At 39.6% G+C, this 15,853-nt stretch overlaps 1 protein-coding gene across 1 annotated transcript; it reads right to left on the bottom strand.

Moving 5' to 3' along the window:
- Positions 1 to 1,711: 1,711 nt before the first annotated feature.
- On the bottom strand, positions 1,712 to 8,674 carry calm3a (calmodulin 3a (phosphorylase kinase, delta)). The gene is made up of 6 exons (XM_022220930.2): positions 8,458 to 8,674; positions 5,295 to 5,325; positions 4,628 to 4,771; positions 4,287 to 4,393; positions 3,665 to 3,800; positions 1,712 to 3,448 (listed from the first exon to the last, which is right to left on the bottom strand). Exons 1-6 carry the CDS (start codon positions 8,458 to 8,460, stop codon positions 3,420 to 3,422), a joined length of 450 nt encoding a protein of 149 aa, XP_022076622.1. The 5' UTR covers positions 8,461 to 8,674; the 3' UTR covers positions 1,712 to 3,419.
- Between the last annotated feature and the right edge of the window lie 7,179 nt (positions 8,675 to 15,853).

The raw sequence follows: 15,853 nt of genomic DNA, 5'->3' as shown, positions 1-15,853 counted from the left end.
ATTTGCTTATTATCCATCTGGTTTCAGCTTCCTATCTCCTTTCTGTCTGGACCACACTGTACAGAATGTGCAGTTCTTGACCCACATTAGAAATTGCAAGTTTAGCTACAATTTGATGAAACATCACCACCTAGTGTTGATGTTCGAGTAAAATCCAATTTCTACTGTAAATAATACTTGTAGAGGCAAATTTTTATAGCTTGCTGTCTATATGTTGCCCAGAACTTAACTAATCTGAATTTGTGTAATTATCCAAGGTATTATGTATAAAATACTTGAGTGTTTTATGCTATTTTCAACTTACAACATACTTTACTTTGTAAGTCCATTGAAATGTAATTGACAGATAGTTTTTGATTATGATATTGTATAAAATGCTGTGATCATATTTTTAAAATTCAAGTTTTTAAACCATGCAATGTTAAATTAGCACTACTTTGGCCAGCGACAGTAACGTTCATTTATAGTACACATTCTACTACTAATGAACTCCAAAATTAAAATTTAAATACAGTACTTCAATACCAACATGTTAGTTTCTATATTTAAGTAAATGCAGCACTATCACAATGTAGACATAGTTCAACAGTAATCACAAGTCTGGCAAAATGCATCAAAGTAAAAACAAAAAAGCATTAGCAGCAAATGTAAGTAATGCACCAATGATTGAGTGCTTATGATGCAGAGTGCAGTCTGTTACTATCATAGTGCTGTATCACATTTAATGTACTGCTGTATTTAGCAGCGCATTAAACGGTTGTAGTGGAGCTAATTTTAATGTACTTTTGTACTCCTGGGTAGACTGATATGCAACGTTCCATCATACTGTTCCTATAATCACTTTTGGCAGTACTGTTGCAATCTGTAAAGTTATATTTGAATGAAAGTATCGTGCTGAAACATAGACGACAAAGCAGCACATAATTACATTGAGGTGGAAGAAACTCATAATACTTAAATGTACTTGTTTTTAGGTGGAGACAAAGCCGATGGTAGGCTTTCTGGAAAATAAATGTATTGGCCAAATAACTCACCTTTAGCTAATAAACCCTCCTAGCATATAATGTACATTCAAAGTACAGCTGATAAAGATGTAATTCTGCCTTCTGTATGAATTAGTGTGGATTCTCACTGCAGTAACACTCTCCAGCTCTGCCATTACACAAACAGAGGGATAATCACACCTGCTCAGGCCTGTGATGCTGCAGCTCTTCGTGTCCTGCTGAGTGCGCTCCCGTTTCCTAATTCATTCACCTTATCTACTTAACGGCACGATTAGCACGAGAACGCGCATCCTATCGTGGCTACCTGGCCCAGTTAAAGCGCCGTCCCATTGGCCTCTGCCGCTGCCCGTCGGCGAGACGGGAGGCGTTCCTTGTTTGCATTTAGACTGTGTGAGCAAGAGGTCATGACCCCTGCTGACCTGGATTACCACAGGCTCCAGTAGCAATCTCATGAGCCTCTAAATATAGCCTGTGCCTGGGATAGTTTCTTCAGTGAAGGGCTTGGGTGACCTGCCCTGACCCAATCTGAGGCTGTCTGAATGAGATTAGTGCTCCTTTCTAGCACAGGGACCCTGCCAGAGAAAAGAATGTGGTGCAATATTAAAAAGAAACGTGTGGTTTGCAGTCAACTTTGTAGCTTGCAACAAACAGAAACAACATGTAAAGTAGACATTCGTGTCAGATTGAACACATCAAGGAAACGCAGGTGAAGTAAAGCTCAGTCAATTTATTGATTTATGGAAAATATATCACATCTTTACATTTTTGAGATACCCTCAGAAGTTAATAGCCCATCAACCAGTTACTTCCAAACACCTGACTCAAAGGTAACCAATTAAAACACCTCAAACAAGAGAAGTATTTTAGGTTTCACACTTGGAGGAAATCATAAGATACCCCAGCTAGCCTGCTTCTTAAACTTAGCCAACTGCTCAAAAACCTAACGCTGAAACCACATCTAAAGCTGAATTCTTTGCTATAAACCCACTTCATCCCCGTCTCAAAGTCCCACTCTAATAGTCCAAATGGAACACATCACCCCCACCACAAGAAGTATTTGTGAATATACAGTATATGTATTCTGTTCAGTAAAACAGCAAGCAGACTGAAGTTTGATCACCGGACTACAGATTGAAGATCAGACACCAACAAGGACAAGAAATGAGTGAACTCTATGATGTGTTATAGCAGCAGCAACAGTGACATTTGGTTTCTTTTTCTTCTTTCAGAACAAAACGTTTTTTAACATCCAGATGGTTTATACCAAAGTGCAAATATGTTCAACTGCATGTATTTTTATATGTTATTATATTAAGTAGATTTATTATATTCTAATGAACTACAAGTCTTGCAAGAAGGTTGAGGCGTTTTTAGAGTATTATGGCACATTTCAAAACCAAAGAGAAAACATGTCACAGGTCATTTACTACAACAATAGGCAAATGCAAACTTTACGATACACTAATATATAGAGATATATTTTGTGACCAAAGTTTGTCATCAATACATTAATATTTGAGAACACATTTATAAAGCGTTACATCAATATTGTATCATCAGGATATCTGTATGCAGAACAAATGTATTAACTGCAGTCCTCAAGTGTGTTTTTCACAATAACCATCCTGAATCAAATCAACACACTCCTGCTGCCAATCAGTGCTGCGGGCAATGTAAAGCCCACGACTCAAAACAAGACAAAATCACATCCCACTGGGGAGAAAAACCTCCAGCACTTTTCAGTCTCCGAGTAAAGAATGCTCATCTCCAGCCGAGCACCAATGAACACCCTACATCGCAACTATTTGCTCTTGCAATAATCAATAGTGACACAAATTTTACAGATATATAGCTATATATTTATGTATATACCTCCAGTGTGTACACAATCTGACCACTACCTCTGATGGGATCAGAGCCTCCTTGTTGTCACAAGAGACGGCCACAGAAAGGGTGCATGCAAGAAGAGTACTCAATTCAGTTATTTGGAGAATCACCACTGGTGCAAGAGAGTCAATTTTCGTTGTTGAAGACTATCAGGAAAGAATTAAATAGCCAACTTCTCTATACGAACTGTAGCAAGATTTCCTATCCCTCTGCCTTTTCAGAGTTGCTCTTTCCTCTAAATTAATCAGGAGCTGGGTGACTCAGCAGAATCTTGGTCTGAAGTACGGGGGCTTCGGCCCTCTTAAAGCTTGGTCCATTAACTTCTCTAGGGATTATTCTGTTGGTGTTTGCTAAACAGATACCTTAGAAGTAGTTGGATGTTCTGAAGCACAAATTGCAAAATTCTACAGATAAGTGATGCTTTTAGGGGGGGAAGTTGATCATTTGATTAATTGTTCCTTTTTTTGGTTCTTAAAGACAGTGATTTTAGGAGGACAAGCAACGTTGAGAGAAATTTCAGTCTTCTCTTCACTTGGCAGTCATCATCTGGACAAACTCTGTAAGAAAAGAGCAGAAAACAAGACTTAACTGACAGACAACAATGGACAGATATTGTTTTTGACAGTGCTGCTATCAGATGAACATAATACGGTCGGACAGTCAAAACAAATCAAACAATGCAACAAATACAGCAGCTGCAGTTATTTTACATCAGCAAACTTAAAAGAGCTTTGTGGCAGTGACAGCAAGCTAATAAACAAACAACAGCTCACCCTCGTAGTTGACCTGACCGTCGCCGTCAATGTCAGCCTCACGGATCATCTCGTCCACCTCCTCATCAGTGAGCTTCTCACCCAAGTTGGTCATGACGTGCCGTAGCTCTGCTGCACTGATGTAGCCGTTACCATCCTACAGATGGCAAAAGAACAACTACTGATACTGTATATATTCTATACAAGAGCTGTAAATGGAATACCACTGAACCCAGCGCCTCCATAATGAATTTCCAGCTGGAACAGTGTTACTTGATAAACTGCCTGGCTACTGCAGTGTCAGAAACACGAATTTGCGGTTCTCTGTGAAATCACAATCCTGATTTATATGCACTTCTCTAGCTTTAACTATACTGTGCTAAATGCTTTACATTTGCACGGTAGCATGACAAAAACTGGCATTTAAAAATTATGTGAAAACATGCGACAGCTCAATATCATGCACAAATCTTTTTAGAAAACGTTCTCTCCAAACATACAGGATTTTATTATAATAAAAGTTGCACTAGGTCATCACATAGATATACTGAATATACAATGTAATCTGTGGCTAATTCAGAGACTTTCTAGTTTCGTTGAGTGTTGTTAGTTAATGTTCTCAGTCTACTCAGTCCTACTGTACCTTGTCAAAGACTCTGAAGGCTTCTCTGATCTCCTCCTCACTGTCTGTATCTTTCATCTTCCTGGCCATCATGGTCAGGAACTCAGGGAAGTCAATAGTACCGTTACCTATAGTCATACAAACAGAAATAAGTTGGTGAAATTATGTTATTTTGGTCATGAAATAATTTTAACAAGAAAGCAGACTGCTGATCCAGGATGATGTAACATAGCACTACTTCTTTTACAACCAAAACAGCCGTGTCTTCAAGTACAGATAGTCTAGCATAAACTCCAACTAATAAATCTGCAATGACAATACTACCGACAAGGGAAACATATGGCATGGAGATCCGTCCTCACCATCAGCATCCACCTCATTGATCATGTCCTGCAGCTCAGCCTCAGTGGGGTTCTGCCCCAGAGAGCGCATCACAGTCCCAAGCTCCTTGGTAGTAATTGTACCATCACCGTCCTTGTCAAACAGCGAGAACGCCTCCTTGAACTCTGTGCATTTACACAAATAGCACTGTTGTTTACCAGGAGTATTCACTTCAATAAAAACACTTCACATTTAGTGTAGTAGTCTGAGAAGCAAAAATAAACACATGGTATTAATGTGGTTTGTATGTGACTAGTTCAATGCAAAGAGGGAACAAAACCGTTAGGACAGTAGACTGATGACCTTTGAGCAACACAACAGCATAGTCTGCATAAAAGCACTTGTGTATAATGTTGCATAATTTCTAAAATAGGGATGCATGTGTGAACCTTACATGTTTAGTTCAGATTTTCATTTTAAACATACAACAAGTGTCTGATTTACAACTCAAGAAGCCATGTGAATAGCATTAACTACTTATAGCAGGATCGGATTATTATCAGGACCAAACCTGAACTAACAGAATACAATCCCAAAAACCTCCGGTTCATACAACCAGCATCACCTTTGTTTTTTTTTTAGGTTTGGTGGTGAAATAAGGTGCTGCTAAAGCTAAACGCACCAAACATGGTTAAGGTATGCACTCACCAGCAATCTGCTCCTCAGTCAGCTGATCAGCCTGTTGACAAAAGAAGGAGACACTGATAAAACCCTGACAGTCCATAATGAATATTATTATTTGCAGCCCTGCCAGTGCTAAATAATAACAGTTAAATTGTAGAATGTGTTCAAGACAGACATAGCGGTCTACATGCATTCATTTGACATGATGATTGGGCAAAATAATACACATGTGGAAAATTCCAAAGATGGCAGAGCAACAAACTAATGTGGTTGTTAATTTAAAAAAAGAGTAAAAGTGGTGCAAGTCCAGGTGGATAGGGAGCATAACAAACTCTAGAGATAAATAAAGATCATGGTATGAACAATAAAATTAGAGAAATTGTAAGGAAAGGAAAGGAACCGTTTCTCCTACTTATGTGCACAAGGACCAGAAAGACACCTGTCCAAGATTAATTTTAGCTGGATGAGACTTGAAAACAGGCCTAATGTGGATCACCTGCAGCAGGCTACACTGTAGACAAAACCCGAACAGATCTGCCGACGCAAATCCACTCTAGACAAACTAATTCATAACACACCATGATGCAGCTGGACCAAGAGATCATCTACATGAGACCCAGCCAAAGACTATGTTAATAGATGCAAAGCAAAAATTAATGACTTAAATGCTATTAGACCTTCCTGCCCTTTTATGTTAGTACAAAATCAATGCTGGCTCTGCCATTCTATTAAGCGTGACATTTGAGTACTTGCATTCTATTTATTGTAAAATGTAGGACTTGTTGCATTACTGGAGTAAAGTCATGAGGATACACTTGCGTTGCTTGTAGAGGGTGGAGCTACATATTTAGTTTATTAGTGCGTTTTTTTAATACAAAGAAAAGCATTTATGATGACATACGTGTGGCAATGTCATTCAACCCTGCTGGTTTTAGAGAGGTGTTTACCACTTTTACTTGAAAAAACAAAAACATGAATTTACATTTATACACCCATTTCATTTCTCAACTTCTTCTGAGACGTCATTCTGCCCTCCACGTGAGGTCTTACCAGACCTGTCTAAGTCAGTCAACATGCCTACTTCAGGCTGAGAAAGTGTGATGAGGGACGAGTATAAATACTCCACAGCCCGAAATACACATGCCTGCTATAATTAGTGAGACACGAACAGGGTCGCCAATGTAGCACACTGAATATCACCGCAACTAACCACTTCTTTGCATCTTTTTTACTGAACAGATGTTCAGCTCAGTTCTAAAATCACAGACTAACCCCTGTGACAACTGTTGCTGGACAGTGCTTGCTTCTTTGTGCAGTCCTTGTCTGATTGTCAGATAACTGGGAAGTAACTGCTGCATGCAATAAGTTCGTAAAGTCTACAACAATTTTGCACTGATATTAGTTCAGTGATGAGGATAAGATGATAATGCTCTATTTGTCATGCAACCTGATGACTCATTTATTCAAGTTCAATCAAAGGTAGAAATTAAACTAATGTAGCTCTAGAGCTACATAAACACAAATTTTGTTGTAATTAAATCCATGTGCAGGACAGATAAAGGAAAATGGGTTTCTAACAATCTTTTTGCCTTCTTCAAAATCAAAAAGATTGAAGCTAACATTTCTGTAGCTGAAGGTGGTGGTAATGCCATGTGTTCTTCGAGTCAATTTCAATGAGTCACCGTGTTAGTTTGGAGAAAGGTGGGGGGATAAGAAGAAGGGAGAAAGACAGATTGCAGGGTACCCACTGTCCACTGCCAACCAATTCAGTGGTGCTGAAGCAAGCAGTCTCTGAATCAGAGCAGAACACAGTGCTGTGAGTGTTTGAGGATTAATACAGCTGCTGAAATAAGTGCAGCAAAACAGCATGGCTACCTTCCATCTCATCGGTAAACCAGAGATCGTGTCATGTAATCTCATCTTGAGAATATAAAAAACACAGTGTCTGCAGGGTTTTGTTTCCATCAGAAAATCAATTTGAATTTACAAATGATGTGTGAACAGCATGCGACTGAATAGGCCTATTGTAGTGTCTTCCAAGTTTCCTCACTTGGCAAAGACAATAACTGACCATGTGTCTGTTCTTTTGCAATGCAGAGAGGAACACCAGTGGAAGATAAAGGATGAGGCACAGAGGCTGGGATTCATTTGTCCTGCCGTAATAGGGCTTTTTAAAATAGTTGGCTCCCATTTTGGAGGGTGCACTGCAGGTCCTACTGCACCAAGCATGGTTTGGTTCAATGCGGGGGGAAGGGAGGCGAGAAAGGAGGGGTGGCAAAGAGGATCATTCAGCAGAAGCAGAATGCGGTTCAACGTTATGCGCAATACGTAACGCAGGAGATGGTGTCATGATGCTACTGCGAGACAAACAGTGCAAATACATGTTGCAACTCCTTGTTGAACAGCACACAATATGACAAGCAATTGTTGCTGGAGGTGAGCAGTAGACTACTACCTGTGAGTTGTATTCTTATGTAATGCCAATCGGCGGCGATTACAAGCTTTTTTTCTCGCTTGTTGCGCATGTCTAACTACATTGAAAACCACCCTGCTGATGTGCCTACAAGAGGTGCTGCTGCAGCAGGCTTGTGTGGCTTCACAAAATGGTAGTTAGCAAGACAGTTAGCCGGAGTTCTGATGCCTTTCTTGTAAGATTAACGAGATGGGTTTCACGTTCACACTGGAAGGTCTATTTTTACACATCAACCCCCTTCAACACCACCACGCCCACTCCCGACTCTGAAGCTAACGACAAAAATGCTGGAAACCTTTATCGAGGCACGGCGGTTTAAACCACTTTATTTATAAACACTCAGCAAATCAGCCAAATGACTAATACTGCAATAGAGCATAAGATAAACCTGTTTCGCTTCACAATAAGGAGAGTATGCAGAGCAGCTGAAACCCTAATAAGACCTATATTTTACGACAAAACGACTGTAAAGTAACACCATATGCGCGACTGCCGCAGGATTTTCTGCAGATTTTATTATCAGTAGCTAGCTTTAGCTCGTTTTAAGTCGGCTTCTTAGACTGACAGCCAATTATATGCTTTAATGCTTGAGAGCAGATGCAATAACGCGCACTTGGTGGCTGTAAATTCTCCCATTGCAGAGTAATCGATGTTAGCGATGTCTAGCTAAGACTAGCTAGCAGTGCTACACAACGTTAGCTTGCTTATACTCACCATTGTCCCGTTGACTTTTAAAGCTCCGTTAATATGCGAAAAGGCTCAGTTTAAGGTGTTGTATTCAACTTACTAAGCCGACAAATACGTTAATACAGCAATTAAACGATACCAGTCTCTGCTAAAACAAACGTTTCGGTGAATCTGTGCAGCCCGTATCCTGCTGTTGCAGTAGAGTTGCCCGGAAACCTCAATCCAGCGACGCCTGCGTGCTCAGATGTATCCCTCCGCCAGTGTCCTGCACATCTTTGGCCCCACTGAATGCAACGCAAAAATACAAAACAGTACAGATATAAAAATGTTTAATCTACAAAAAAAATAAAAAAAATGCCCTCTGTTTAGCAGTAAATAATCATTTGATACTTTAATTAGAGCTGAACAGCAGTTATTGCTGCTCTATGTTAAGAAAACGCGCAAAGATACCACCATCACTACCCCTGCTCCAGAACAGAAGTTACGGAAAATTAGTGATGTAAAAATGATCATGATTAATCCTGAATTTCTATTATTATAAAACACACTTATGTTCGAAGTCCTAAAACTGGAGTATAGAAAATATAAAAGTGCATAATAAATGTTGAACACCTATTAGCCCTTTTAAGACATGCACTTATTTCTGCTAACCCTCCTGTTGTCCTTACCAAAAAATGCTGTTGCCTTGTCTGGAAAAAAAGTCCAAAAATTCAGAAAAAATTTCCCGAAATTTATAAAAATTTGCAAAATCTTCAGGAAGAAAATTCCTGAAAAGTGTCCCTCAAAAGTTTTATTTTTTTTTAAATAAAAAATCCCCAAATTTGACAGCGAAATTCACTGGTTTTTGGTTGCTTTTTTTTTCGGAATGTTCTTAAACTTTTTTTAAATTTGTTTTTTCCACCAAACAATTTTCAAAAATTTCCTAAAAATAATTTGAAAATGTGGAAGTTTTCACTGTGAAAATATATATATATATTTTCCCACATTTTTAAAACTTTAAAACGGGTCAATTTGACCCGCAGGACGACAGGAGGGTTAATCTGATATCAATTGAACATATCAGCTTCATGTCTAAGAATCTTACTCACTAGGTCAGATCTAGTACATTTTGTATCACATGTAACACAAAGCATGTAGTCACATGAACAGGATGACACACATGAGCAATGGTACTTCAAGTTGTGTGAAGTGATATAAGAAAGACTTTTTCCTCATTTCACCACCAATTTGAGTTAAAAACATCACATAGAGCAGAGAGACCTTTCTCGTTCACAAATTTCACATCTGCTTGAGGACAAACTGAAATATCCATAATAATACAAATTTAACAAAATAAAACAGTTTAATGATGTTCACCAAAAATTATTGTGTTGTGTTGTTCATATGTTTTTGGCAAAACATCTACAGGAGCTGAAGTTTAGTGTGTGACTTCCAGCTGTTTGTAGGAGTCTTTCTTCTGAGTTTCTTAATCAGGGCCAAGACATGGGAGGCACTGCTGGTGGGTGAATTACACAGAAACTGAATTGCAAGAACAACTATGAACAAATACTGTTACAGAAACCAGATCAGACAGTCTTAATCTTACGAGCAAGATTGGTCATATATAATTTAGCAACTAACCCACACTTAATACCAAGCTAGGAAAGTGCAAGCCAGCTAAGGTGAGGAACACTAATCAGGAATATTACTACACACAGAATACTAACAATGAGGACTACTTTATCTGATCATTGTTGACTGCCTTCATGACTGTTACATAACTTTTTATTGTTGAAAATTCAATAAAGACATTTAAAAAAAATAACAAAACAATGAGGACTAGATAACAGAAGAGGGCAACTTTGTTGGCAACTGCGGAGGGAGAGAGGCTAAGGGAATGTGGACACAATGTGAACAGCGTGTGGTGTTGGCGTGGCAGGTGCAGCTGAAATGGCATCGTCAGCAGATGCAGGACTGATTGGGTATTCGGCATGGAAGTACGACAGAACCGAGGTCTATGGCATGCACATGGTGATCCAGAACACGAGCAGGGATGGATAGTCATGCAGAGCAGGCAAGCAGAGCAGGCAGGAGTGATCGTGGGTGAAAGTTATTCAATGGTCCTGCGTCATGCAGTGGTCTGAGCCAGACTCTTATGGTGCAGGAATAAAGAGTAGACAAGTAGACCACTTCCGGCTGCAGGTGTGCCCACTCAGGTGACTAACCAATGACCCACACCTGGAAGCATTCCACACATACACAGACACTCACTGTTACAGCGTATTACAAGAGCCTGGGAAGTCAGTTTGGAAATCCTATCAACTATTACAAGCACAGGCTGGCTGCTTTAAAGGACAGTGCATAACACTGATGGACTTGCAGTCTATTTTTCCTGAGAAAAAATAATCAATTTTAAAGATCCTGTCCAGCTCATAGGGACGTACATAGGGACATACTGTTAAAATTGTACTGATAAATGTGTGTGTGTGTGTGTGTGTGTGTGTGTGTGTGTGTGTGTGTGTGTGTGTGTGTGTGTGTGTGTGTGTGTGTGTTTTAGCTTTTGCTACATTGTGGGGGACCAAATGTCCCCACAACGGTAGGAAAACCGAAAACTATGACATTTGTGAGGACCTCATTTCGGGCCCCACAAGTTTAAACAGTGTTTTCTTGGCCATGTTGTTGTTACTGAAAAAAGTAAAAATGCAAAAACGTTTCTTTAGGGTTAGCCATTGTTTTGGTTAGGGTTAGGGTTTGGTTAAGGTTAGGGTTAGGGTTAGGGTTAGGGGTTAGATATGAATGGGAGTCAATGGTAAGTCCCCACAATGATAGAAAAACATAATATGTGCGTGCGTGCGTGCGTGCGTGCGTGCGTGCGTGCGTGCGTGCGTGCGTGCGTGCGTGCGTGCGTGGGTGCGTGCGTGCGTGCGTGCGTGTGTGTGTGTGTGGCAGCATGGATCAGTGGGTAGAGTGGCTGTCTTGCAACCAGAGGGCTGCCAGTTCAATCCTTGGCCTGGAGACCTTGTGTCAAGGTGTCCCAGAGTAAGACACTGAACCCCTAATTGCTCCTGCTGTGTCGTAGTTAGCACCTTGCATGGCAGCTTCCGCCATCAATGGGTGAATGTGATGTACAACATAAAGCACTTTGGGTATCTTTCAGGTATAGTAGAGCACTGTATAAATACAGACCATTTAAAGCTGCAGCTTTTTACCCTGCAGTAATCTACAATACAAGGGTTTGGCACATGGGTTCTGTAATGTTTCTTGAGACAATTTGAATTGTGATTGGCGCTATACAAATAAAATTGAATTTAACTGAATTGAAATTGAACTTTGTTATGATACAGATAACCTATTTAACCCATAAAGAGCCTATCAGAGCTTTTAACTTGTTCAGTTGACATACAACATGCAAAAGAACTAAAAGTGAACTATGTGAGGGGTATTTTTGGTCACAGGTCACTTTCTCTCTACCTGTGGAGCTGTATTTGTGCATGGCCTCTTTTGGCATTCTCATAGCTGCCACTGGAATATATGTCATATTAACTGGCCAGAGCTATGAAAAAAACTTTAATAATGTTTAAAATGCAAAGACATTGTATGTGCACTCACATCTAGCTAATTTCCTGCAAGATATTTCATTTAAAAATAGTGAAAATGTAATGTAATCAAGTTCTTTCTAACATTCTGCTGTGGCTGCAGTCTTAGTTGTTTGTTTTTCTATGCTTTTAACAGGGAATTAACATTCCATAATTTATCTGAAAACGTTGCGCTCAGTCTCTAACAATGAAGATACTGTGAAAGTGGAAATGAGTCACAAATTTAAAAAAAACGCTGAACCCTTTGTGAGGAGCATTTTGATGGGTATGATAAACATTTTGATCCTGATAAGAGTGGTCTTTTCCGGAATGACAAAAGGCCCATTCACAGAGCACAAGGGATCACTGTATGGGGCGATTAGAAATGAATGTGAATCACAGGATGTGGTCCTTCCTGGCACCAGATTTTGCTAAGGTTTTGGTTATTTAGTTTTGTTTATGTAAGATCCTGTAGCACAAACCAACCATAACCAACTTTTAGGCAGAGAAAGAGCAATCTATCATCCATTTCCAATGACAAGAGACATGGTTGATTGTAATCAATGGAGCAAACACACCAAGGCATGGCTTCAGTTGGAGAACCTTGAAGAGCAGGTCTATCAGGATGACACGTGTTATCAGAAGGAGGCCACAAGAAAGCAGACATTCAGAGGATACCACAAGACACACCTCCAGATAAGAACATTCACAATGAAAAACACATCTACAGTTTAGCCAGAGAATTGGCTCACATCCCGTTTACTATCAGATCTACAAAGGACCAAACGGCTGCCAGAAATCTTGATAACAACATCAAAATGTTTTAACTCCCACGAACAATGCCACAAGGAACACTAAACTCCTCATAAGAAGGACAATTATTCTATCATCTTGGACTCAACCATTCTTCATGTTTACTAATTTAAATTAGCTGCTAGACATTGATTTCACTACGATTAGTTTATACCATGTTCTCCACTTACATCTTTTGTTTCACTTGTTTGTGTGTCAAACTATAAGTTTAACAATACTTTATGTCATATATGTGTATAATCTTGTTTTGATCCCCTGTTTACCAAAAGTACACATCTGTACATGATGTATTCCATTTTAGACTATTTTGAAATTATGTGACCCATCAGAAAATATCTTAGAGGTAGGATTCTACGAGGGATGTCTGGGCATCAGCCCTCCATGGCAGAGGTTGTGCCAGACCCCCTTCTTGAGTTAATGTCATGCAAAGGTCCCTATAGAAGGCCATACCTGAAAGCATGACTTTGATTCTTCCTTCCTAAGAGTCCTACCTAAGTTCTTCCTAAATTCTTCAAGACCAACTAGGAGGCTCCACTCTGTCCATCACTGTTCCGACCCTCCACAGACCGATCCGATCATCCATCAGCAGAAGCACCGCCTCATCATCACGATGTGTACGTAAGTAACTTTCAGCCACTGAGAACTTTGTGTATCTCTCTCCTTTAGTCCAAAAAGTAAATTCCTTTAAAATTCCTAACCAGCCTACCAGCAGATCAGCAGCTGCTTTCAGGTGCGGTCTATTAATCCATTCATCTCAGAACACTGTATTACACTGTGATATTGACCACAATATTATGTCATAATATTGTGTTCCTTTCCTTTCTTGTTTCCTCACTTACAGTTTTGTTTGTTTTATCTTGTTGTCTCAATGTGCATCATTGTCGTGTCATTGATAATTGTTATGATGGTAGTTTGATAGATGTTATTTAAATATCTGTATTTAAATGTAAGCTCAGTGCCTCCATTGTTTTGTTGTTTACATTTCGGTCCCTAGCTCATATCGATTCCAGCGACCTAGCTTTCATAAACAACCTTCAGCCTAAATAATTTCTCCAATCATTTCTGATGCTCTTCTTAAATGATAATAATGCTGCATATGTAGCAAGATGTACTACATATGTAACATTACTACTTTAATCTGATCTAGACTGTGTAATAATTCTGCACAAGCATTCAAAACTGATTTGAGCAAACATTTTCCCAATAATCCATTCTGTCGGTTTCCCTTTTCCTCATACCTTTGGTTTCTTTCTGTGCTTCTTCCTCTTTTTGTCATTGTAAACTCCATGTCTGTTTTCAGTTACTTGATCTTTTATTGTTAAGATACCTAGTCTTTTGTGATTTTACCTGCTCCCTTTGCATTTTTACCCACCTTTTTTTGATTGTTTGCTCCTCAGTCAATAGTTTCATCCGTGTCTTGTTTCCTAATTATTTCTCTGTGTACTGTATATGTGGTCTTGTGTTTTCTTCCCTGTTCACTTGACATAGTTCCAGTCTGTGCTTCTGTGTTTCCTAAGTCCACTCTGCTCCTCGTGTCTTTTTGATTCCGTTTCTCTTGGCTTTGCTTCCCTAATTTTTAGACTTAGTTTGAGTTTATTCCTGGACCAGCTGTAAAAGTTTTCCTCCCTGTCAGTTTTTGTTATACACCCCCACATGTGAGTTTCATTAAAGTTACCTTTTCTTCACTCAACCTGCCAATTGCAACCAACAGTAAGTGGCCAAAAATCTAGCCAGCTGACACAGAGATTTTTGATCTCATACTAATAGCACTTTCACTGTTACAAAGGACTTTGAACTACAAGCCACAGGACCATTGGAGGCCATGATTTCCAAATTGTCATCAGCCGCTCTGGTAGGCTTGTGTCAACTGCAGCTACTGAGATGGCTTATCACTAGCCTGCTAATCTCCTCCCATCTCCAAGGTCTGCATGGCATCAGATGGCATCAGCCTGCTAGCATGCTGCCTGTTCCTACCTCTGAGTTAGCCAGCCTTAGCCTGCTAGCTTCCAGCCGGTCCTCATATCAGCAAGGCTCTGTATTGTTTGGTTTGCGTACCTTTTTCAGTTTCCTGCCTAATCCTGGCCACCAAAATTCTCAGGAGCTTTCTTCTGGTGAGCCCACCAGAAAGAAGTGTTTTCTGCCAGCATTGTGCCTCACCAGAATTAAAAAGGAAGTGAAGTTGAGTTTGTTGCTTCCAGCTGTTTCTAGGAGTCTTATCTCAGAGTTCATCAAATACCTGCAGCATTTCCTCACATGGAACAGCAAGCTAACTTCAATAATTACTAATAATAAATTATCCCCGACATGGAGACGTGATTAGTCAGGTTCGAACCACATGTCTTACTATGTACTCTTCCTCACTTCAAACAGATGAGCTGTCACCTACAGAGTTTATAAACTGCTGTTAAATCATTTGTTATACAGCAACCGTCCTCAGGTTGAGTTCTCAGCTCCATCACAGCTGTCAGGATATTTTTATTTCACTGTTGCCAAAGATGTTGGATTATCATCACACATGGACAAACTCTTCAGTGTTTATTGTATAAATAAACTAGGCTATTAGTTAGATGGACAGTTTGAAAAGCTTGCTATTAGCTGAAATTTTTGTTTATTAGAACATCTTTATGCATCATCTGTCACTTGATATACTGTCCAGTCTCACACGTGTGACAAATATACGTGCCATGGCTCTTTCCGTCAGTGTCTTGGTTGTGTCTGATTAAAGCCATGCGGAACATTCATGTTAAAGTGACCTCTGAATAGCAGACTGTCGTCACGTAAACAAAATGTTGAATTCAGCAATATTACGTATCGAAAAAGGCACAAAAGGCTTCACATATGTAGGTTTCCTTTCATTTGTAACCCGTCTGTAGTTTGGAAACTAACTGTGGTCCAATATGTGACTTATACAGGAATAATGTGGATACTTGAAAGTAGAGACATGTCTTTTCCGGTAACTAGGAGACACCTTGCATTTAGAAGTTTGTATGTTTGTATGCCGATAATACATGTTCTGACACTCCATTTTGTCTTTGACTACTACGAGAAATGGAAAC

Source organism: Acanthochromis polyacanthus, chromosome 13 (assembly GCF_021347895.1).
Source record: "Acanthochromis polyacanthus isolate Apoly-LR-REF ecotype Palm Island chromosome 13, KAUST_Apoly_ChrSc, whole genome shotgun sequence".
In the NCBI taxonomy this organism is placed as follows: Eukaryota; Metazoa; Chordata; class Actinopteri; family Pomacentridae; genus Acanthochromis; species Acanthochromis polyacanthus.
Note: the sequence above shows the minus strand (reverse complement) of the source record. Positions and strands in the feature narration are given on the sequence as shown.

What these genes read in the sequence shown, in the direction of transcription:
- calm3a (XM_022220930.2), bottom strand. An exon ending in GACTGAGGAGCAGATTGCTG is followed by an intron (nt 4,772 to 5,294) that starts GTGAGTGCATAC and finishes GTAAATGCACAG; the next exon opens with AGTTCAAGGAGGCGTTCTCG. An exon ending in CCTTCAGAGTCTTTGACAAG is followed by an intron (nt 3,801 to 4,286) that starts GTACAGTAGGAC and finishes TGCCATCTGTAG; the next exon opens with GATGGTAACGGCTACATCAG.